The sequence below is a fragment of the Camelus bactrianus genome, chromosome 25 (assembly GCF_048773025.1).
Source record: "Camelus bactrianus isolate YW-2024 breed Bactrian camel chromosome 25, ASM4877302v1, whole genome shotgun sequence".
NCBI classification, from domain to species: domain Eukaryota; kingdom Metazoa; phylum Chordata; class Mammalia; order Artiodactyla; family Camelidae; genus Camelus; species Camelus bactrianus.
Window position 1 is genome coordinate 30,201,139 of NC_133563.1, and position 25,271 is coordinate 30,226,409.

Sequence of the window (25,271 nt, forward strand, 5' to 3'; positions counted from 1 at the left end):
CACACAAGCAGAATACAGTAACACTATCTGAATGTGCAGAAAGGGAAAAGTTAAAATAATTGACAGCTCTATTAGCAGGCACTGAAGAACTTATCTAGAAGGAAAGTAACCGCTCAGTCCAATCAATGTCACATCCTTTAGAGGCATATAAAATTAGTACAGAAAAAGGACGCAAAATGCTCCTGTATCAGCATGTTTCAATTTATCACAATTAAGTGAAGGACAGACTCATCATGGGGTTGAATGCCTGGCAAGTCCGTTTAATCCCAAACACCAAGCATCAGGCTACTGCAACAGACAGGCAGTTGACAAAAACAAAACGAAAACAAAGAAAAGATCCATTTGCCTTTGGTTTCAAACAAACCTAGTTAGGCAGTATTTCTCCAAATGAATTTCAAAATTCAGTTCAGTAACCCAACATTAACTTCAGAGAGAACTCTAAAAGCAACCTCTAACTGGTACAAAACATTCAGACTAATTTGCAGCACCAGGCAGGCAAAATAGGACCCAGCACTAGCAGAAACCTCTCCCCTCCTAAAACTCGGGGCCCCTGGGCTTCCGAATGAATACCAGTTCTGCTTATAACCTAGCCCAGGGTAAGTATCAAAGCCCCAATCAAGAGCAGTTTGCCCACAGAAGCCCAAGCTTCTTAACATTACAGAGGGGAAGCCATGGTGAGCTTAAATCAGAAAGAGCTCCCCAAACCTCAAATAAACCAACCATACAATAATCCACCCAGGGAAAACAATCTGCCTTCCTAACTTCCCCCCATGCTGTCTTTTTCAGTTGCAATAGGTTTGGCTTATTGGAGGGGAGTGGTGCTTCTTTGGGGCACTTACAGACGGCGCAGAATTCCAGAGCAAATGTCCTATTTTCAAGGAGGTTAAGAGGCTTCCTCCTTACCTACCCACTCCTCTTGATCCCCTATTGTTAATTCACCTAAAATTGCTATGCCCTTGGCCCTGCCCTGGACACCCACGTTTCCCTGGAGGATCTAGGTAAGAGGAGCTGTTCTTTTTCCGTCTCAGGCCTCCCTTCTTCCTGTCTGGCCAGCTCTTACAGGCATCATCCGCCTCAGGTCTCTGTTCACAGCTTATGAGTGCCCTGCGGGCAGGTCCTGCTGGCGCAGCAGCCTCAAGCTCTACCAAACCATCCGGCCAGGGGAGCCGAGTGGGTACCAGTCTGCAAAGACCTCTCTTTCCACCCGGGGCTTTAGGGCAAGAGGGGAGGAATCCTGGGGTGCAGGAAGTCCCAGCCTGAGCTCCCTCTCACTCCTTTGGGATTTTTCCACCGGCCTTTGCCTATGCAGCTAAGCCTGCCTGGCCAAGCTGGACCGTGAAGAGGTGCATTCACTGACCATCTCCCAGTCCCTTGCTGGTGACCTTGGCCACGTTCCTTGGCCTCCCTCTGCCCTCGGTGGCCTACCACCACCTACTTCGCGGGTTATGAGAGGTCACAATGATGTGGAAAGCGCTGAGAAGGCTGCGTGGCACCCAGAATGGACGCAAGACAAGGAGAGGACTTCCCTCTTCTTCCCCGGGCTGTCCAGAGCTCGCTCAGTCCTCTCCCCACCTCCAGCCGCCGGGCGACTAGGGCAGGGGGCTGCACATGCGAAGTCCCGCAATCACCTGAGAGCCGGGTGGAGTGGAGGGGGTCCCCGAGGGGGTGTGGTTCCCCCAGGCCCCAGCATCCCCTTCCTCCTCGGCTCGGAAATCTAGACCATCCAACTGCGAGGCAGCGGCCGCGAGCAGAGGCGAGGCATCCCGGCGGACGGGCCGGGGTCCCTGGAGGGGTGCGCGCGGGGGGCACCGGCCCCGACCTACCTCCTCCAGCAGCGTGACGGTATTCCTGCAGTTGTGCAGCCGCGTGGTGAAGCTGGACGTGGTGGGCGAGTTGTAGTCCTCGGTGGTCTCGGCGATGAACTCGGAGACGGAGATCTGGTCCGGCATCCTGCCGGGAGGGGCGAGACACAAGCGGGGGCGAGGGGTGAGTCACGGCGCAGGCTCCCGGGGCCGCGGGCCGGCCCGCGGCTCATGAACGCCCCGCGCGCAGCCCGCCACCCGGCCTGGCGCGGCTCCCGTCCCCGGCGGCGGCGGCGGCGGCGGGAGGAAGGGCTGGCGGGCGAAGCAGGCGGCCGCGGGGGCGCTCGGCGCGGGGCCCTTCAAACTCCGAGCGGCGCGCGAGGCAGGGGGCTCTCGGGGACCCGCCTCCCTCTGCTCATGCCGGCGGCGGCGGGGGAGGGGACGCGGCGCGGCGCTACGAGGGGGCTCCGGTCGGCGGCGGGGGCGTCGGCGGGCCGGGCAGCTCGGAGCGGCCGGCGCTGCCTCCTCACACGCTCTGACAGGCGGCGGTGCGGACACCGACTGACTGAGCACACACTCCCGCGGGCGGGCGGGCGGCGCTCCCGCTACAGTCACGGGGACAAACAAGGAAGTGCTTTGCGCACGCGCCGCCGCCCCCCGCCGCGGCCCCCGCCCCCGCCCCCGCCGCCCGCGCCGTCCCCGGCCCGGCCCCCGCCCGCACGCCGCCGCCTGGGCCACGTTCCGATGCGGGCTCCCGGGCGGGGGCCGCGCGACTGCGGGGCGGCGGAAGCCTGCGTCCCCCGGCCGTTCCCGGGGCGGTTACTTCAGGGAGCTCGTTACGCGAGCGTTTCGCAGAAGGGGGACCAAAAAAAGTTGTGCGCGTTCTTTTTTAGCCCCGTGTGGGTGCAGGAAGCGAGGCCCGGAGAGCCGCCTCCTGCTGCGAGGGCCGCGGGCCCGGGGAGAGGGGCGCGGGGCGGCAGCCAGGAGCCGGCGGCGCCTGGCCTTGCAGCTGCCCGCTCGCGGGGATCCTGCCCTCAGTCCCTCTGCAGGGCGCTCACCGCCCTTGCAAGGCTAGTTTTTGCAGTTTGCTTAAGACGCTAAGTGAAAACCAATGACGGGTTATTGCTTTTTTTTTTTTTTCTAATCTTTCATTTGCACTGTTTTTTGTTTCTTGTTTCTTTTAACCCGGAGGACAGACGAGGGTCAGGGGTGTAAAAGGCTTTTTCCGAGGTACAAATCGTGTACAACGCTAAGCGGATGCCAAATTTCAGCAGAAACATTACCAACAGATTGCTCATTCCTGGGCCCTGGCAGATGGCTATTTTGCTCAATCTACTTAGTCCAAAGAATCCATTTAATTTCTCACCATTGATTGTGGATGAAATTGGTTTAAAAAAAAAAAAAAAGCGAGACTCTTAGGAAGCGCCTCACGGTTGGCTCCTGTAATTGGAGCTGATTGGGAGCCACCATATAAACTCATCTCCCAGATGCCCACCCTGGGTGGAAGGCCGGCCCCGGGCTCCCCCCCAACCCCGATTGAGTTCCTGCCATCTTGTATGGTTGTCTGTGTGCTGGTCCTTCCCTAAACTTAAGCGGAGTGCCCCAAGACAGGGGCCTTGTCTTAGCACTGGGCCTGGCACAGAGAAGTAGCCCCAAAGATCGTGGAATGAAAATGCATCCCCTCGCTCATGGTCAACATGTATTTACTAAGGGTCTGCTCTGTGCCCTGGAGATTCGGTAATGACGATGCGCTGCTCTCCTGAGCTTACCTTCCATGAAGGGCAGTGGGGTTTGACTCTCATAAGGTAGGCATTACCTGGGGCTATTAGTTTGTTAGGGGAAACACGCCCAATAATGAATGTACTTTATCTAAGAGCCCAGAAATGGGGGTCGATGGTCTTTGAAGGATGTCAGTTGGCCTAACACATATAATGTCAGAAAGTGACGGAGGTGCTGTAGTATGAGGAATGTTCAGTGAAGGCCTCTCTGACAAGATGACATCTTGAGCAGAGAAGAGAACTGCCTCCCTAGACATCCTATTGGCTGTGGGATCCTGGCCTTTGGTTGACTGCCTCCTGTGAAGAGGAAAGATAAGGGCACCAACCCCGAGAGGCTGTTAAGGGATAATGGATGAGAAGGTGCTCTGCACGGCATAGCCACTGTGGGAGTTCAAGGTGCTCTGTCCACCTGCAGTGGCAGTCCTGAACCTGCACTGTGCCTGCAGGGAAGTGCTCGTTAATGTTGGGAAGGCAAGAATTTCAGCTAACGGAAGGAAGGCAGGCAGGCACTGATAAGGCAGCGGCCCTGAATATTAAAGACTGTTCCCTGGCAAAGTGAACGGCTGGGACATCAACTTTGACAACATTCTGAAATATAAATAAGTAAACAAACAGGTGCCCAATTTCTCCTCATTCACACTTTGAAAGTCTGGTTCGGGACCCACAGAGGCTGAGGGTCTCTAGACAGCAGGCCATTTAAGACCTGTACCTGAAGGTCACTGGCTCCTGTGCTGTGTTTGACAGAATGTGGGTGTTTGACAGAATGTGGGTGTTTGGCATATGAGCCACCAGAAGAAAATCCTACCTCTATTTCCATATACTAACCAGGCCATCCTGCATCTAGAAGGTTCTGTGACTTGGAGCAAATATGGCCACCACTAGCCTGGGCTAAAATTAAGCTCTCTGAGGCTCAGTAACTCCATGCTACCCCATGAGAGCATAATACCCAGCACTCAGACTTCCATCTACTCCAAGAAGGCTTTCCTCCAGACTGGAAATCAATTTAGACTTTGATTTTGCATTATTTCTCTCCTTCCCACCATTCCAACTTGTCATCAAATGCCTGTCATCTCCGCTGCACTGGTAGCTCCTTCCAGTCTATATGTACAGCTTAAACACTCTATAAATATAAGCTGTTCATAAAAGCCTAGAGTCGGTGCATAATTGCCTCAATTCCAGGAGGCCTGGGTTCCAGAGCTTTCTCTCCTAATACCTAATGCTGTCACCCTGGGCCTTGGCGCCATTGCTAGTAAAATAAAGGGGTGGGTGTGTCAAAATGACCGCACAGATCCCTCCCAGCTGGAGCTGAGTCTGTCTGTACCCTCAGCTCTCCACAGACAAGGAATAAAGATTATGACAACAGCTAAGCTAACTGCAGTGGTAAACAGCGGTGATTTCTTTCTTGACTGAATTCACCAGCGAGTCCAACCGGCTGCCACCGACTGTTGCTTCAGTTTCATTTGAAGATTATGTTATGTATCTGCTCCTCCTCCCCATCTCCGGCCAAGAAAGGAATATGGGAACAATGAGATGTTGTGTCCCGGTAAGTATATACCTCCTCAGACTGGTCTGCAATTAGAATTTCAAAGGTTCACGCCTCTGCCTACCATTACTGGGGTTCATGGGCCGTAATCCTCTTTAAATTTGAAACCATGCCCCAGTGCAAACCATCTGCCCCTCTCATTTTCTCCAACACCCTGAAAACCATTCCTGGATATCTTTTGCGGATAGAGTCTGGTGCAAGCAAGACTTACACACTGGATTTCTTTGTGTGGAGCTGCTCAGAAATATACATCATCCTTTCCAGAGCCAGGAAACACACACACATACACGTGCACTCGTACCTGTGCGCACCCAGCTTTGTATAAAGTACACATCACCTTTGTTGTCATCATCATAATTCCCAGCAAAGAGTGTTCAGCACCCCTGGACTCCTCGTGCCTGTTTCTTACTCTGAGCACTGCCGACTGAGACAGGAATGGTCCTTGCGGAATACTTTTCTTCTCTTTGAAAAGAGGCAGTAAGAACAGCAGTAGCTAATTCTCATGGGCAGCGAGGGCACTACTGATGCCACAGTCATCAGGGAACTGGCTGAGTTAGATTTCCAGTGGCAGGCCTCATTCGTCCATCTGCCTAACAACCCAGGGGGTGCGTTTCCAAGAGAGGTGACGATGTACCGGGGGTGGGAGAACGGGGAGGCAAGTTTGGGGTGTTCTCTGGACACAAGAAACCAAGTGGAGCTACTGATGCTCTGATCCACAGTGCTAGCCAGCGGTCCAACCTGATGGGATGGAATTACAGCATTCATCAAAGGCGCCCGGTGCCTTCATGGGACAGGGCCATGGGATAGTGTGGGAAGAGAATATGCTTTGTTTTACTTGGCCCTGGGTTTAAATCTCTACTCTGTCACTCATTAGCCTTGTTTTCTCATCTGCAAAATCAGCGTAACAATAAAACTACGCTACAGGTTACGTGAAATAAAATGAGCCCATGTGGATAAAGCAGTTGACACGTAGTGAATAATCAGCCAGTGTGAGTTCCCTTTGAACTAGCTCTCTTTTTATGTGAAGTATGACTATAAATACGTCTCTTTTCATTCCAGGACTCAGAAATCTCTCTAAATGAGTCACCTGGAGGAAGAAAGAAGAGTGGGGAGGGGGGACTGTGCACAGCAGTTCCCAAAGTCTGGGATCTCAGATTTGAGAATCATCTTTGGAGACCTTACTTACTCTTGTAAGTATCCTTTGTGAGATCAGATCCATTAGTGATGGATTTTGGAAGTAAATAAAAAGTATCTAATGTCAAATAGGATGAATACTAATCGGAATCAGAAGTGAGTTGAGGCCATAAAATAAAAGCCTCATTTTCATGGAACACAGTTCCTATAAAGAAGGATATTCTGACCAAGGCAACTTCTAGAGGATAAAACAGATTATTTCGTAGGAACATGAATTATAGGCTGATTCTCATGAGAAAGACTTGGCCTCATATCTCTACCACGTAGCAGCTATTAGACCTCGTTGAAGTAATTCACTTCTCCGAGTCTCAGTTTTCACATCTGCAAAATGGGGGCAATAATAGTGACTACCTCTTAGTGTCCTGAGAATTCCATGAGCTAATAAGGCACATAAAGTGACTAAGATATCATAATTAGACAATTCTTTTCAGATATTACAGAAATACTGAAAACTTTATCTAGAGATAAAAATTCTAATATTCCTCCCCACCCCCACCCCCAGAATGCACTGAGACCTGCTATGTACCAGATGCTTTGCTAAGTACAGCATTTTGGACACACATACCCTTCTTTAAACTTCGTGACAGCTTTATAAAGTAAGTATAATTAACCTAAATTTTCCAGAGGCTACCGAGGTATAGGCTAGTACTTTCTGAGCTCCTGTCCTGAGCCAGGCACTGCCCTGGTTGTTTTCTAGGCAGTGTCTGAATTCATCCACATAACACTCCTGGTGTGGAGTATTACAATAACGGAAGTCAAGACACAGTGAAATCTCACGGCAAGTTAAGTGTCCCAGAGCCTGGCAGACAAAAATTCAATGCTTTCTCTAGTGCCTGCAAAATCAGGCTCTTGAAGGGGAGGGCGTAGCTCAAATGGTACACTACGTGCTTAGCATGCACGAGGTCCTGGGTTCAATTCCCCAGTACCTCCTCTAAGAATAAAATAAATAAATAAACCTAATTACCCACCCCCCCAAATTGGGCTCTTGACTATACCTCGCATAGCGGTGCCCCATCAGATGTTTTTCCCCAACTCAAGCAACCAAAGAAAGTATTCTTACTTCCTTATTTCGCCTGATAACCTAAGAATTTGTTTTCTATCATCTTAACAAAGTGCTAGAAGAAAGGAAAACGCCTGGGGCCGGGGAGGGGGGAGGGAGGGATGCATCTGATTCCATGTGTTTGACTACGAGGCTCATGGTGCCAATATTAGACCTAAGCTAGACTGCTTTGCTCATGTGCCTTGTATGAGTGCATCTCAAGTACACGCTATTTCATGTAATTAAAAAAAAAAACTCTATTCTAGACTCAAATGTACTTAATTTAAATACTCCAAGTAACATTACTAGAGTGTTCTCAGTAAATAAAGAGGAGAACATGGCTTGTTTGGAGACAAAAAAAAAAATACTCTGTTCTACCTCCCCTGACTGTTCCTTCTGATGGAAGAAGAGTCACGCAAAGTGCTGGGGACCCAGAAGGCTCAGAATCCTGGTGTAAATTTCAACTGAAAGAACTCAAAAATATATTTCTGTTCTGTCCCGTAGAAGAAGAATATCAAACACCAGTAGTTTTGCTTGTTATGTGCCCTGCTCTATTCTGAGCCACTGCACGTACACGCTCGCTTCACACGGCAAGCGTATAAAGCAGGTACTGGGACTGTCCCCATCTTACACGTGGGGGAAACCTGGAGCTTAGAGGTCACCTTGGCAAGTGGTGGAGCAAGACTGACTGGCCTGATTTTACTGCCCATGTGATTAGCCGCTAGACAATGGGTCACAGCCCTAGGATGATTTCTGTTAGAGCCTGAGCATTATCTTTTTTCCTCCTGGGGAACTCGTTACAAGCCCAACTCTAATGCAAGCTTGACTGGTCTGGAGAGCACTCCCATTGCCCCATTCCTCCAGTTGGGATTAATCTTCACATGGATGTTTGCAATATAATCTCTCTTACTTTGTATAAGTAACTGAAGGTTTTGGCACCATTCAGAGGGACTTTTGACTCCCTTACACACAGGGAGACTGAGAACCTCCCTAGTGACAAATGGCTCTGTTAGTGATGGGGCTTGGCTCAGAATTGATCTTCCTACTGACTTTCCAGCACTACAAGATTCCCAGACTGTCAACCCCTGAGGGCACTAGGAACTAAATTGTATCCTTCTCTGTATCACCTACATCTTAAGGAACAAAGGGAGAGACGGGAGGTTCCTGCAGCCCCAGGCTTGGCATTTTACAAGCACCGTTTCCTGAAATCTCCCCCAATAGCCTAGTGAGGTACCATGCTGGCTGTTGAGAGAACTGAGACATGCATTCTTCCCAAGGACAACAATTTAATAAACAGAGAACTGCTATTGACAGCCGGTCTGAATCCAAACCCTGCTGGCTTTTTCTTCCCTACGGAAGGCACTGCCTAGCACAGGTCCCCTGTGGGCCCCCAATAAATGTGTTTTGGATTGAACCAGCCCCCTTTCATAAGCTACATCTTTTCTAATATAAGTAAAACAACATCCAGTGGAGAAAAACTGTGGTGTTACATGGGATTCCTAAAAACTCTTAATCTGTAGGAGTGAGGGATTTTAAATCTTAGTTTGTTTCTGAAAAAGAAACATTCACCTGAAAAATGAGAAAAAAGAGAAACATCCAGGTTTCCTTTTTGTTTTTGATGAATTTGTTTTGGTTTCAGTTTAATGGATCACACTTCCTCATGCCCACTTCTGTGCTGTCTCAAGACTGAGAACATGCCTGTTTTATGACCCTTTTCCATGGTGCCATTTCCCAAGGCACTATTTTCCAAATATTTATATTTCTCCGACTAGACTGTAAGGTCCTTGAGACCAGGGGTGCTTTCCATTCACAGTTACAGTCCCAGAGCCCCAGGGGCTTAAGAGATACTCGCTGGACAGATGGAGGGAAGAATGAATGAATGAACACTGAATGAGTAAGTAAATGAATGAACATTGACCAAGTCGGGGGTGGAGAGAGGTAAGAGGAATTGAGAGAGGAGAACTAAAAAGAGGAATCCTGGTTCTTAGAGTCTCTTCCATCATCTAACATCATAAACTAGCAGAGTTAGAATTTCAAGGATCACGTAGTTTCCAATCCTTTTATTTTTCAGACGAAGACACTGATTCTCTAGGAGTTAAATGACTTGCCCAGGATTCCCCGGCAGGGTTGTGGGGAACCAGGGCCAGATCCCAGGTGTCCTCTAGTCCCCAAGGGTTGCTCTACTCCTCACCTTAACCAGTTACATTTCAAAGAAGGGATTAAAGACATTGCCTTCAGATAATATCTGAAACTCCCATTTAAAAATGGATTTTATTGATCTTTGCACCACAGTATCAAGGAACGCCTATAGATATCTGCCTACCACTGAAAACTGTAACTATATAAATTTTGGCATAAGACCACTTAACTGAGGCCCCGAATTATGAGGATGAAGACTGTGAGTACGGTGTGAGACCGAAGTCGTACCCACCTCCTTCACCATTCTCTTCTCTCTGTTCTCTTCTTTCTTGCTCTCCAAAATCCCTAAGCTGGGGAGTTTGAGGGCAATGTCGGTGGATGGACTTTCTAAGCCCTTCCCTCCTACCCCTCACCCTCCCTTAGGAGCCCCTTTATAAGAGGTAAAAAGTCATGAGAAATACAGAGACAGATGTTTTGTGACCTGAACACTGGGAGTAGGTCGTGATGTTTCTGTAACAAGCCCACCCTTCCCCAGCCCCAGGCAGGCCTACAGCACAGGCTGAGTGCAGCTGAGATTTCTCCTCTGACCAAAAACCACTCTACTCTCTGGACTGACAAGTTTTTTCCTTCCTGGACATTTTCAGAGATAAGACCATTGTCTCCCTAGGCCCTGAGGACATTCCCCAACAGGTACAGAGGTATTAGGTTGGAACCCATCCATTCAGTTTCATTCCACAGTTACAAGCAGCACTATAATCCTTCCAGAGAGGAATGTGTGATCTGGATTCAGATTACCTGGGTTCAGATTCCAGATCTGCCACTAAATAGGGAATGTTAACCTTTAGCAACTTACTTAATGTCTGTTTCAAGGGAGGATGCCCTTTAAATGGAGGACAGTGAGAAGATCTCGCTCCCTCTCCTAGGTTTGTTGGGAGGTGCAAATGAGATAATCCACACAAGACGCTTTTGTACGGTGCCTATATATAGTAAATCATCAATAAATGTTAGCTACCAACACCACTATTTGTCTTCTAAACAGGTCCTGTGCTAGACTCTTCAGGAGCCAAAAAGATACCTAAGATACAGCCCCTGTCCCCACATGGAAGCAGAGATACAGGCCTGCAGCACAACCGATGAAATGTTCAGAGAATTCAAACAGAAAATAAATGCGTATTTCAAATATATGACCTATGAATATAAAGTCCAAAAAAAGATCCTTTCATGTACAGCTATTTCTCTGATTTGCCCAAAGCCCAGTTAGACCTATTTTTACGAGCACTTTTCAAAGCTGCCTATCATCTGAAATACTCAAGAAGAAAAATTTGACAAATGACAGCTGTCTGTGACTTTAGCACTGAGAGGGAATATGGCACTGCCAGGGCGGTCAGTTCCTTTTTCCTCGGCTGAATCATTTCACCTCCTTTGGCCTCATTTCTCAGGAGCCTGGGGTGGAAGCTCTCTGAGGTCCTAGGGTAATAATATCCTATAATTTGATGAATTCTTTTTGATATCCGTGTTACAACCAACCCCAAATACCACGAGGCCTCTAGCTCTGCCTCCAGATCTATGTAAGCCAAGAAGAGTCTGGAGGTCATTAGTTCTGAGTTGGCGACCCCTATGAGCGGCACCCTATGTTATATGAATCTATCAGTACCTGTTGTTGCTTTTCAAAAATATAATTTCACCTGCAATGTATTTGAATCCACATAACAATGAGCTGTATTATAACAGAATTTTTCTGTAATTATGTCAAATGTAGGGCATCGCTCTATTTGAAAAAGGAGAATTGCCCACCCGCTGCAGAGTTTTCTTCCTCGCATGTGCTATTTGGTTAACATATTTCTCAAATGTGAATATTCCAAATCACAATAGGGGCTCTAATTAAAAAAAGAAAAAATAAAAAACTCCCTACAATTGCTAGCTAAGCTTCTGACAGACGCATCTAGCTTCTGCTCCCTGTTTTTTATTTTGTTTATTGTTTTTGAAAAATTAATCTTTTTGCTCTGGCCTGAGAGATTTAGGGGTATTATACAAACTAATTTGTAAAATTGCTCTATTTAAATCCCAGCAGAGAACTCAGTGTTGACTGGATGTGGAGATGATTATTTTCAGTATCTTTTCTTTTTCTTTGGTGAGTAAACTGACTTCTCTCCTACTGTTTGGTTTTGGAAATTAACTTTCATTTATCTCCAACAAATTTCAGCATTTGAACTTAGTAGTTCAGACAGATCTTGTAGGACATGACTATATTTTTTTGTCTGCCCTGCAAATCCCCTTCTTTTAGGAACTACCCACTCCCTGATTCCACATGACTCTCCAGAGGCTGTCCGTCGTATGTTGCTACGTTCCCCACCAAAGGGCTAGACCAAGCTGTCCAATCAGAGTATCCCAGACTCCTGAAAGCAGTATCAGTGGTTATTCCAATAGGCATTGAACAATCAGGCAAGGTCAGTCAGGGAGCTTTATGGAGGACTGACATGGGAGCCAGAGTAAAGAGCAACATGCCTTTTCTCTAGGTCTAGCTCAAACGACTTAGTAAGTCTTTAGTTGCTGATGGCCATCTTTGCCACATGAGTGGCTTGCCTAAGAATGATGCTATCCAAAAAGATGGCAAGAGATAGAGGGAGGGAGGGGGAGAGAGGGAAAGTCTTGAGGACATCACTTGAATCAGTGGACTACAAAATTTATGCCATGCCTGATCCCAGTCCTGATCCTGTACTTCCAAGGTATGTGAGCAACTATACTTCTTTTTTAGCATAAGCTGCTCTGAGATGGTTTCTACCAGTAAACCTTAAAGAGCCCTGGCTAATCTCTTCCTGGGTTCACAGTTAGTAGATGTGATACCTTGGACAAGCTGTTCACTGCCTCAGAGCCTCAGCTTCCTCATCTGTAAAATGGGGACAGTGATACCCACCTCAGAGGACTGTTATAAAGAATAAATTAGGTAATACACATAACAGAATGGGAGAAAATATCTGCAAATCATATATCTGATAAGAGTCTAGTATCCAAAATATAGGAACATTTAAAATTCAACAATGAAAAGACAAAGAACTAATTTTTTAAATGGGCAAAGGACTTAAATGGACATTTCTCCAAAATAGATATAAAAATGGCTAATAAGTACATGAAAAGATGCTCACTAACATTAGTCATCAGGGAAATGCAAATCAAAATCACAATGAGACATCACTTCACAGCTACTAGGTATTAAGGAAAATGTTAATAAAAAAGTTATTAATAAAAATACAATACAATAAAACAATAAAAAGTTATTAATAAAATATAATACAATAGAAATAAATAAATGAATACAATAAAGTTATTAATAAAATTAAAAATAAAATGGTAATTAAAAAGTTGGAAAGTAACAAGCATTGGAGAGCATGTGGAGAAACTGGAACCCTCATACATGGCTAGTGAGAAGGTAAAATAGTGCAGCAGCTTTGGAAAACAATTTGGCAATTCCTCAAAAGGTTGAGTGCAATGTTACCATACGACCCAATTCTACTCTAAGGTATGTACTCAAGAGAGACAAAAACACACATTCATGCAAAAACTTGTACATTAACATTCATAGCTGCATTACTCATAATAGTCCAATCGTGGAAACAACCTAAATGTCCAGCAGACAAATGGATAAACGAAATGTGGTAGATCCACACAATGGAGTATTACTCAGCCACAAAAAAGGAATAAAGTCCCGATACATGCTACAATGTGGATTAAAGTTGAAAATACATTTATGCTAAGTGAAAGATATCAAAGGTCACAAATTATATGATTTCACTTTTATAATATGTCAAAAATAGGCAAATCCATAAAGAAAGGAAGCTGACTAGTGGTTGACAGGGACTGGGGGAAGGGAAGCAGAAGGAATGACTTAGTGTATACAGGGTTTTGGGGAGTGATGAAATTGTTTTGAAATTAGATCATGGTAATGGTAACACAGCTTTGTGAGTACACTAAAACCCACTGAATTGGACACTTTAAAAGGGTAAATTTTATGCTATGAAGTATTTCTCAATTTTAAAAATAATCACTATGTGATGCAGGTGGAAGGCACAATGTACTCATCAATAATAACAATGATAATAGCCACCATTTACTGTGTACCACACACTGGACAATTCACGCACATGGTTTTGTTTAAACCTTACAACACTACAGAGTAACTATTACTCTTCTTGTCTTTTATGGAGAGGAAACTGAGGCTCAAAGAAGTGGTCCTGCAACTAGTCAGCAGAGAAACTAAGATTCAAAAACAAGTCTATCTAAATTCAAATTTCAAGCCCCTTCCATTATACTATACTCCTTGTACAAATAGTGCTTTGCTGGATATGGCAGGGACTACTGGTTATGTTCCCTCTACCCAGTTTCCCTTTCTTCAGTAACAGAGTCCCATTTGATTCAGGGCAACAATGTGTTCAGCCAAAAGACTCATCTTCCAGCCTCTACTACGCTGGTATGGCTGCGTGCCTAGGTCTAGCCAGTGAGATGTAAGCTGAAGTGCTATGTAGGACTTTGGGGAAATGCACTGCAAAGAGCTAATTCAGCTATAAGAGGACCCCTCTTGTCCTTCTCCTCCTTTTCTATCCTGCTGCTTGTAATGAAGATGTGATGGCTGACACTCCAGCAGCCATTTTGGATCATGAGATAATATGATAAGGATGGCACAACCAGAGAGATAGAAATGACTTGGGTCTCTGATAACCATGGAGGCAAAATCTGTCTTTGCACTATCTCCAGACTTCTTTGGTCTGGGAGAAAGAGGGGGAAAAACCATAATTGCTAATGTTATTTGGATTTTTGTTTATATGCAGTTGAAATAAAATCCTAGTGTATACACTGGGCCTATGAACATGCTTAACCAACTAAGAATGTACAAAAACAGCTCATCTCAGAAGTGGTCAAATTGGAAGCATTCCACCAGAGTCATTTCCCCCCAATTTGTTCTCCGTTTTTAGACTCTATATTCAGAGGCTTAGAGATTCTATTGAATTATTCTGAAGACAGTCACCAAGGCTTCTTTTGCAGAGTTGTAGAATCAGTGAAGAGACTGGTCTCAATCTACCAAGTACGGGCATTACATATTATACGGGCTTAAATTTCAGCTCAGGAATTGCTTCAGAAATACAGCCACAGAGGAGTCAACAGGCTCTCACAGAGTAGATTTCTGAAGACGCAAATTTATTCACACAACCATTGCACAATTTGGTTCAGGGAGAAGAGACCGAACAGATTCTAAACAGGAAATAAGATGATAAAGATCAAAGACTTCTTGGCTTTAAAATCAATGTTCTGCCTAATCTTTCCAGAACAGTCATTTAAAATTCCAGATTTTCCCTGCCAGAAAAACAAATGGTAGTGGTCTTTCACAGCTGACCAAGAACCACAGTTTTGTTGTTTATTTGTTTACAAAAGGTAGGTATGATACTTACTAGTCAATGTATTATTTGCAACCCAACGGCAGGTTGGCACAGTATTTTGGGGTCAGGAATGGTTTTTCTTTGGTTATCCTTCCTTCTCATTTGGGTTCTTAAGAATTCAAGCCACGATGACGTAAGCGAGGATAAAACATTTGGAGGAAGGGAAGATATTTTCCACAGTTTTTTTCTGTACCTTAATATATCTGATTTTCTACACACGATGGATGGCTAGAGCTGGCAACCCAAATATTCTTTATGAGGGCAAAAAGTTTTGATTTTACTTTGTTATTTTGTATTAGAGGTTGTATGTCAGTGCATGTGTGCAAGTAATTGAAAAGAGAGAGAATTCAGATTAAAACTTAGTACAGTCCTCTCTCCAGACCTGGGTGGAATTTTTACCCTGCTTTTTCCTTTTCTAAGAGTGCACACGTATGCATGTGGACACACACACTTCATCTTACCTCTTCTGAACGTTGGAATCAGGAGGTAAACCATGCAGGTCCCCAGGGAGCCAACTGCATTTCTACAAAGTCCATGCACCCAAATTCATGCATTTTTAATCACAGGAGCACCCCCTAACTCTCACTTGACCCCTGTCTCTCTTACTTTACATTCAGTTCTAACAGGTTCAGTGATCTGGTTTTGAGGCCCTCAGCAAACTGAATGGAGCAGTTATGCTGGAAACAGTGACAGGGAGCTACAAAGAAGGACAAAAAAATTCCAACAAAAAACTGTAGAAACTTGCTAACACACACCTCCCACAAGAAATGTGAAATACATGCGCCTGTTAATGAGGGCAGACCATTCTGCCCCACGACGCCAGCCTCAATAAGACATGATATTCAAAATCATAAACCTTTGTAATCAAGAGGAGGTTTGAGACATGATGCTACGGTCTAGGCACCACGCCAGATGCAGGTCTTTTAGAAGGGTTTTCAATCAGACCAGCAAAAATAACACAAAATAAAAAATATGTGGTGCTCGGAGGCATTGCAGAAAATGCAGATTTCTCAAGGAAAGCAGCATGGCCAAGCTGCGCATAGATCAGGAGTCAAAAGACCTGGGGTCAAGTCCTAACACCACCATATATACAAGCTGTACGACACTGGACAAAAGACTCAAGGTTCCTCATCTCTAAAATGGGACTAAGACAGCAACATCAAAGACTGTTGTGAGCTTTAATTGGCTAATTCCATAATAAGCTCAGACAACGTCTGTGTCCCATCAATGTTCATTCAATGCAAAGAACTGAAGTTTTACTCTGTGTGGGAACCTTCTTTGTTTTCCATGAAATTATTATTATAATTATTACTTGCTCTGATAATGTCAATTAAAAATATGAGCCAGCAATTTCACTCTGAGGTATGTATCCAACAGAAATGCATACATATGTTCACCAAAAGACACATGTAATAATGTTCACATTAGTACTGCATATATAATAATATATGTACAAAAGCTTAGGAAGCAATCTGCAGTTTCAAAGTAATGACTCTTTAAGATCCTGTGGTACACATAGCTACACTTGCACCCTTAAGTCGTTCTATATGCCAGCCTATCTGTGGTCCTGAATTTTAAGCATTTTATGCATGTATCTTTCCACGGGTTTATATATTTTATCATAGAATTTGCCCTATTCTCTGAGGAATACAGTGAGATATAAACACACACATGTACATATTACTTATTATTTACACACACACATTGAAGATTTGGCCCAAAATAAATGACACACATTCTTTACTTCCAAAAAAGGGACCAACTCCTCTAGGCAGAAGATGGCCCTACATTCAAGAACCCTCTGGTACCTCTGTCCCTTGAGCTTTCAGATCTTCGCCAAGGTTGATCCCAACAGATGTATATTCATAACAGAGGTAGACAAATATTAACTAATCTTAAGGGGGGGCGAAGCTACACAAAATTAAAGTAGGAAGGAAATTAATATGGGTAGCACTTACAATGTAGCAGGCAAGGGACTTGGTGCTTTCAAAGAGCTGTCATTTCATCCTCAACACAACCCTGGAGACAGAGCCTAACTTCAGGAAAGTTAGGAAACCGCCCCCCTGAGGTAGTGCCTACATGTTTGCATCTGCATTTGAATCCAATTCTGACTCCAAGTTCACTTCTCTTTCAAGCACACCACGGCTGAAGGCCACCAGACTGAAGAGACACCGACTCACCGTGGATCTGGATGGCTTTGATTGGGGCAGTACTTTATGTTCTAATGTATAAACATTGGATCTTCCTATTACCCATCCCAGGAGGGCTTCTGGCCTATACTATTTCAGTGTAACTGCTTTGTAACAAGCATATATAGCTGTTGACTTGAATAAACTGCAGGTTTTGCCCCAAAGAACTGGTGTCATCCTCACCCAATTCCTACTGGGAAAGCAGCACAGATACGAAAGCCAGGCTGACCTGAGTTTCAATCCTAACCTGTGTCATGGTGTCTGGCTTCCGTGGGAGGAGCCCAACCCCGAGCCCTGGCAAATGGCAGGAACTGAATGCACCTTGGCTTCTTTTCATACAATGAGGACAGCAGAGGTTCAGCAATTTATCCCTTCAGGAGAGTGGCATAACTGTTCACAGAGGCCCCGTCTGCACAGCATCTGGGACGACCCTCAAGGCAAAATGTAGAAGAGGTGTCCACGATAAAGAATCATCCAACACACTGTAACTGACTGTACTTCAATTAAAAAAAAAAAAGAATCATCCAAGGCTCCCCTTCAAGAATCTGTTCCTCAGCACAGTTGGCTTTGGGGTCCTAGCCTCACGGAACCCCTGATCACCTGCCTCCCCTACTTGCATCTTCACCACCCCCGTCTCCTAACTGCTCCAAATGGCTGTTCTCAGCTACGAGCCTTCCCTGCTGGGCACCTGGGGATCGACTGATGTCAGGGATGGATGCTTTACGGTGATGGTTGTTGACTAGTGTTTAGTCTCAGGGCTCGCAACCCGTGGATTCTATGGTCCTCAGGCTATCCTGTACCTTCCCCTGTTAATATCCTGTTGGCCACTGTAGGAAGGACCATGGACAAGGAGGCCCAGGAGAACTGGCTGGGAAGAAAGGCCAGCACCTCCCATGGGTCCCCACGGCCTTGCCTCAGTGTTGAGGCCGCTTTTCCTTCCCTTATCTCAGGAATTCAGGCAAAGGCTGACGGACAAGGTCCAGTTATCCCAGTAATTGTGGCTGCCTGCAGCTGGTCTGAGATCAGAGCAGCATTTATTTGCTTCTTAAAAAAAAAAAGCCTTGTTTTCCACTTTCACATCCAAGTGCAAATGGGGCAAGAGGTATGAAGTTTTCTGAGCATCACTGAAAAGAATCAAATCAGCAAGCACATCAAAACTACAATGAAATCTCACCTCATGCCAATGAGAATGGCCATCGTGAAAAAGTCCACAAACAATAAATGCTGGAGAGGGTGTGGAGAAAAGGGAACCCCCCTACACTGTTGGTGGGAATGTAGCTTGGTACAGCCACTGTGGAAAACAGTATGGAGGTTCCTTCAAAAACTAAAAATAGAGCTATCATGTGATCCAGCAATCCCACTCCTGGGCATATATTTGGAGAAAACGAGAATTCTAATATGAAAAGATATGTGCACCCCAATGTTCATAGCAGCACTATTTACAATAGCCAAGATATGGAAGCAACCTAAGTGTCCACTGACAGATGAAAGGATAAACAAGATGTGGTATATACATATAATGGAATACTACTCAGCCATAAAAAAGAATGAAATGATGCCATTTGCAGAACCATGGATGGACCTAGAGATTATCATACTGAATGAAGTAAATCAGAGAAAGACAAGTATCATACATCACTTATACGTGGAATCTAAAAAATACAAATGAATTTATCTACAAAACAGAAATAGACTCACAGACTTAGAAAACAAACTTATGGTTACCAAAGGGAAAGGGGGGATAAATTAGGAGTATGGGATTAACAGATACGCATCACTGTATATAAAATAGATAAACAAGGATTTACTGTATAGCACAGGGAACTATATTCAATATCTTGTAATAACCTATAATAGAAAATAATCTGAAAATATATATATATATCTGAACTGAATCGGTTTGCTGTATACCTGAAACTAACACAATATTGCAACTCAAGTATACTTCAATAAAAAAAGAATTAAAAAAAAAAAAACCAGAAGTCTCAGAATTGGAAGGATTTTGCCATCTTCCTCATCCCAAACTTCAGAGATGACACAGACAGACATACACACTCAGAATCTTGAGTCCACAGACAGACACTGCAGAAGGAGCCTTTTAATTAAAGACCAGTCATTATTATTTATTCATTGGACACATACACGGAGCACCTCTAGCCTGCTGGCTTGGTGTGAGGCACTGCAGGTTTAAGTAGGAGCAAGGCAGAGCAGAGCCCTCAAGAAACCTACAGAAAATCAGGGGCTGCAGGTGGCCCACCAGGCCTGCTCACTGCCCTTCCCTGTCCTGCTCTGGACCCCAGGGGCCTGATCTGCTCTGAACGTATCTCGGGTCTCCTTAGCCCTCTGGCTTCCAGCTGGGATGGAGGCCAATGGGATGGAGGCCAGTGGGATGGAAGAAGCAGACCACGTGGGGAAGCAGGCGTTGCCCCCATCTCCAGGCTCCTGCCCTCTCAGCTGCTGTCCAGGGAGGGCCCTCTGCACACAGCCTCTCCGCTCCTGAGGGAGACGCCCCTTCCCTCACCCCTCCAGACCTTCAGAGGCACCCGGAGGTCCCCACCATCCCTTGTGGTTTCCCTACCCCTCGCCCACACTTCTCAAATGAGTCTTTTATTAAACTCTGCTCAAATTATACTATTTTGAGTGTGCCATCTGCTTCCTGCTGGGACCCGGACTGATCCAGGGAGGCAGAGTAAACAGACAGTCGCAGTGTAATGCAGAACGATAAGAGACAATCTTGTTTCCCAGGGAGGTACAAGAGCTCTGGGCTCTGATGGGTTGGGTTGTGCATCCAGGCTCCTCCACTCACTAACTGTGTTAACCTCTTTAATCCTCAGGTTCCACTTCTGAAAAACGGGGTTAATACTAGTGCCTGCATCACAGGGCGGCAGTGTGGACTGAATGAGACAGTACAAATAGGGTGCCTCGGTCCCAGTCTGGCTCTTCATCAATGCTGACAGATACTGGCAGGGATTCTCAGAGTTAACTGTACAGCCTCTTCAACACAGTAAGTGCCCAATATGTATCTGCTGAATGGCTGAAGTTCTAGGATAAACGGATACTGGGGATGTAGAGAAGCAACAAGGCAGTGGTAAAGAGGGAATCCAGAGGGGCTGCCTGGAGGAGGTGACGCTCAGCTGTCTCCTAGAGGAGGAGTCAGCTATTAGGCTGGCTGGCCAAGGATGTTCCAGAAAGAGGGAACAGCAGGTACAAGCGCGTGGAGGCCGCTGGAGAAGGCTTTGGATGTCATGCCAAGGAGTTGGTCTTTGCCCTAAAAGCAAGGCAGAGCTTCTAAGCTGGCAGTAGTCAGGAACAGGCTGAAAGCTGAGAAGGTTCAACCTGGCTACAATGTTGGCCCTGACCTGGGCACAGCACGAGCACACAGTAGCTGCGTTGCAGGCTTGCTGAGGAACGGATGCACGGCAGCAGTTCTGTACAGCAAGACCTGCCACCTCCCTCCCTCCCTCATTCCAGTACACACCTCAGCATATAACATGTTATCATCCAGGCCTTCTAAGTGATCTCACCAACATTAGGCCCCACGTTGGTATAAGAAAAAATATATTTAGTCTTTGCCCCTGGTTCCTGGCACAGAGCTCCTAACACCCTTGGGATAATCTGGGCACTAAGAGTGTCTTTTGTATGCTAATGAGGTGATTCACAGGTAGGGGGCTACACAATTTCAGGACAGTCACCAGAAAGATCTCCAGGGTGGGGAGACGGGCTGGGCTGGAGACAGGGCTCAATCACTGATGGCCAAAGATTTAATCACCTGTGTGTATGCAATGAAACCTCCATAAAAACCCCCGGACTACTGGACTGGGGAGCTTCTGGGTTGGTAAACACATCAACGTGCTGGGAGGGCGGCGAGGTGGGGAGGGCACAGAAGCTCTGTGCACTCCAGCCCCCTACCCCCCACCCCTTGCCCTAGGCATCGCCTCCATTTGGCTGTTCTGCAGTTGCATCCTTTGTAATAAACTGAAAACAGTAAGGAAGGTGCTTTCCTGAGTTCACTGAGTCATTCTAGAGAATTACAGAACGTGAGGAGGGGGTTGGGGAAACCTCCAGATTCATAGCTGGTCAATCAGAAGAAGCCCCTGGGACTTGAGACTGGCATCTGAAGAGGGGGCAGTCTTGTGGGATGGAGCCTTTAACCTGTGGGGTCTGCGATAACTCCAGGTAGGTGGTGTTGGAATTAAACTGAATTGTTGGACACACAGTTGGTGTGGGAGAACTGGAAAGTTGCCTGGGGTCAGAAGCGATGTCAGGAAAAAAAAACACCACGCCCATCAACGCTCTACTTCATAGCATGTGCTGGACGCTCTCCACCACCATTCCAGCTGTGAGACACTCTGGGGCCCCACTGAGACTGACACAGGAGGACAGCGCTCACCTGGACAGCCCTGTCCTCACTGACTCAAGGGCTGATTCAACTGTCCCTCCAGGTATGGCAGCTGGAGGCACTCAGGACCAGCCAGATGCCATGCCTCATGCCTGGCACAGTGACCTCTTAGTCCTCTGGCTCAAAGTCCAGAGGCCAGAGAAGACTGGCCAGGAAGCCCTTCCCCCTGCCACCTGCACCCCACCCCGACAGCTGCACCCCAGGGTGTGGTGGATGGATGATCCCTCTCTTCCTTCTATTGGGCACCTGTGTGTTGGGCATCCCAGGTCTCAGGCTGGGTTCCCCCAGGAGCAGAGCCTAAGACAAAGGTTTAAGGAAACAATCCAGGTGGATGAATGGGAAACTAAGACAGAGATGGAAAGAAGCCAGTATGGGTGCATTGAAGAGCAGGTTACTGCCAAGGGCAATTGGGGTCCAGTCTGACTGGGGACGTCTGGGGGAGGCTGTAAGACATCTCAGACTGTGCACCTGCAGGGCAGAGGGCTGAGGCATTTATTCCCCAATTCTTTTCATTCACTGACTGAGGGCTGCTCCCGGGGAATTAACACCAGGCATTTCTGGTCGAACCCACACACAGCCTGAGTAGGCAGAGAAACTTCAGGTCTAGGAGCAGTCCTGGGCACTCAGCACCTGGGAACCAGTGTGTGCCAAGGGGATCCAGGGGGAGCACCAATGCAGCTCCTGAAGACTCCCCCAGGGATAGGAACGACCAACAAGAGGTGTCAGTCCTCAAGGAGGGACATGATCATTGCCCTAGGCAGGTGAGAGCTATTGGACGTCACAGTGTTCGAGCAAAAATGAAAAGCACAATTTCAGGCAGGACAAGGAATTGCCACGATGGCTTCCCAAGGCATTGAAAATAAAATCTGTGCCCCATCCATGGTCTCAAGGCCTTACCCGACCTGGCCCCTGCCCACCTCCCTGACCTCACGTTCCAAATCTTCTTCCTCTCTTCCCCACACCTCAGCCTTGCTTCTTGTTGTCATTTTTGGAATATGCCACATTTTTGGAACATGCCACCACAGGGCCTTTTCACATGCTGTTCCCCCTCACCCGGAATGCCCTGCATTGGCCCTTGTCATCCTCCAGGTCTCATTCCACAGGGTCCTTCCTCCCACCCTGCTCCTGATCTCTTGTTTATTTTCTTAAATTACACACTGTCAGCAAATACCTTGTTTGTTAATAGTATTTATTGATTTTATTGTCTCTTCCATTCTCTGCTGAATCCCCAGCTCCCAGAGCAATGCCTGGACAAAGAGAAGACGCTTAATAAATAAATGCTCAGAGAGAGGAGAAGCAGTGGGAAGGAAGGATCAAACTAAATTCTGACACAGGCACTGCGATTTAGTCTCTTTTGTATTCCCAGCACACGGGGCTGGCGCCCTATAATGCTTGTTTCCAAAATGGAGAAGCAGTTAATCAGGGAAAGGGGCTGGGGAGGGCTCCGCAGAAGAGCTGGGTCTTATGGATGAATGGGGAGGGTGCAGGGTGGGGGGTGAGGCATCCTTGGTAGAAGGAGGAGCACATGCAAAGGCCCAGGGGCACGGAACAGCCCGTCATGTGTGTCTGACACATATTAACTGCCACCCTCTCTACTAGCACCCCAAACTCTGTCTCCGATCCAGTGGGATGAGCTCAACAAAGGAGCTGGGAGTAGAGATGAGAAACAGGAGGCTACTCTGACGAACATGGCCATCCCAGAAGCAAGTCGGGAGGTAGCTGGCTGATGGGACTATGCTGGAGGTTGATTTAAAAGAGTCAAAGCAGAACAAAAACTCTTGAACACCCCCCGAAGGAGGCTGGTTTGGACTTGTGCTTCTGGCCCTCGCTCACCGCTAGTCACCTGGCTAGCAGAGTAGGCCCTTGTCCTCGGCCTCCCAGCATCCAGGGCGGCTCCTGGTGATTGTACTCCAAGTTCCCACTGGGAAAGCCCCTCCACTTCCCAGCCCTCCTTGGTTCCCATGGTGCTGACCTCTCTCCAGCTCTGGGGACGGTCACGTGACCTGGGTCTGTCCAGTCGAAATATTCCATCACCTTGTCCACGGTGATTGAGGCAAGTGAGCTATCTTGGACCAATGGGAGTCAATTCAGGGATTTTGCTAGAATTTTTGGGAAGACAGGCTCTGTATCTACTGGGGTCAACAGACTGGCAGTTGTAGGACAGGTGATTCTGAAAGCCGCAACGCAGAGAACCTGGGAATAAAGCCAGCATGGGGGCAGGTAAGGGGATGGGGAAGTACACACGGCTGAAATAGGAGGGCAGGGGAGGGATTCAGTGGTGATACAGAGAGAAAAAGAGAGAGACCAAATCTTTGACATCCATCATTCCTGGGGCCGAGTTTTAACCTCGACCCCTCTTACAGGAACAAGAGAATCCCTTTAGTGCTTAGGCTGATCCGAGTTGCCTGTCTGTCTCTTAAAACTAAAATTGTTCTGGCACATCTGGGGAGAATGCTCCCTTGTGACGTAATCCATAGCTCTGGGCCCCCAGCTGCCCCTCCTCATACCTGGTCCCCAGGAGGACACAGGGGGGACACAAGGGACTTCAGACAGCAGCCTCAGCCACCCCACCAGCCATAGATCAAAGTAAAGGGCCTGGCGCGCTGTAGACACGCCATCACTAATCTCTCTTACCAAACTCGAGCTGTTTGGAAACTTCTGATCATCGTCCCTTCCCCTGAAGAAGCAGCTCCAAGTGGACTCACCCTGGCCATGGCCTGTGGCTTGGGAACCTAAAGGTCAATTATCTTGCTGCTGATGGAGAAGCAGCAGCAAGGAGGCACGGGGCGAGCTCACTGCAGCTGGTCCTGCTAACGACCTGTCTGCCATTACTTCATAAATCTCCATTTTCAGTTTTGCGGCTCTGCCAAAACAGTGACTGTATGCTTCAGCTTGGCAAGCACGTTTCCACTTTGGAAGCCACGCCGTTGCTGTTGCTGCGGTATTCGGTGCTCAGGAAAACCTGTGTACTTGTTTACGAGCACCAAACCCCAAATATTTGCAGAGAGCCCCTTTCAGGAGCTTTTGGCACTATGAGAGCCCACACAAAGTGTTCTCCACCTCGTACTTTTTTTTTTTTAACAGAGAAAATTGTTCTCAAATCTGTAAAATGCATTAGCTCATAGTTTCCATTTTAGACCTGAATCAAGTCAAAATGAATATGGATTGGGCATCTGAGGCTGCTGTTTTCCTGAAGATTATCTTGGTAAGTCCTAACATTTTAGATGGTCCAGCAAGAAGAAGGGTGAAAACAGAGCCTGAGGTCCATAAAAAAGACCAGGTCCCATCCAATGTTCAATCACTTCTATGCACATATGACGACCACCTGGCCTGTGAAAGGAATAACAAACAAGAAGAGGCCTAGAACTAGCATTTCATGTTCCTGATTGACTTAACAGGGGCCACTGATTTGGTTTCAACAATAATATGTATTTATTGAACATCTACTATATGCCAGGCACTGGGGTAACCTTAGAAGTTAAACAGTCATCACCATTGTGCCTTGTGGTCTGGGAGGGATGGCAGACACACGCAAGTCAACAAATAATTCCAGCTTGTTACCAGTGCTAGGAAGAAATACACAGGGTGCAGCCAGATAAGAGTAGGGTGGTGAGGAAAAAGCATTCTGGCTGAGACGCCAGGACAAGAGGTTGTCACCTCTGTGAAGAGCAGGGGCGGGCTGGGAATGGAGGGGCTGGGAGGGGGGTCCTACAGGCAGAGGAGAATTAGAGTGTGAGTCCTGAGACTGGACAGCGCTTG

The 25,271-nt window shown here is 46.8% G+C and overlaps 1 protein-coding gene and 1 long non-coding RNA gene across 7 annotated transcripts in view; one reads left to right on the forward strand and one right to left on the reverse strand.

Annotated features, from left to right (window-relative positions):
• The window catches only part of ASAP1 (ArfGAP with SH3 domain, ankyrin repeat and PH domain 1), a 312,023-nt gene that overhangs the window by 239,403 nt on the left and 47,349 nt on the right, over positions 1–25,271 (reverse strand). For 5 of the 6 annotated variants that reach the window (XM_074353079.1, XM_074353081.1, XM_074353075.1 and 2 more), the window contains one exon: positions 1,824–1,950. The exons of the other annotated variant lie outside the window; for it this stretch is intronic. In XM_074353079.1, the coding sequence (XP_074209180.1) occupies positions 1,824–1,950 (127 nt within the window). The remainder of the gene's footprint in view (positions 1–1,823; positions 1,951–25,271) is intronic. 6 annotated transcript variants of the gene reach the window in all.
• LOC141575041 (uncharacterized) lies at positions 1,849–8,672 on the forward strand. Its single transcript, XR_012502285.1, has 4 exons — positions 1,849–1,986; positions 4,908–5,123; positions 6,183–6,313; positions 6,820–8,672. It is a non-coding gene; the product is annotated as an uncharacterized LOC141575041 (long non-coding RNA).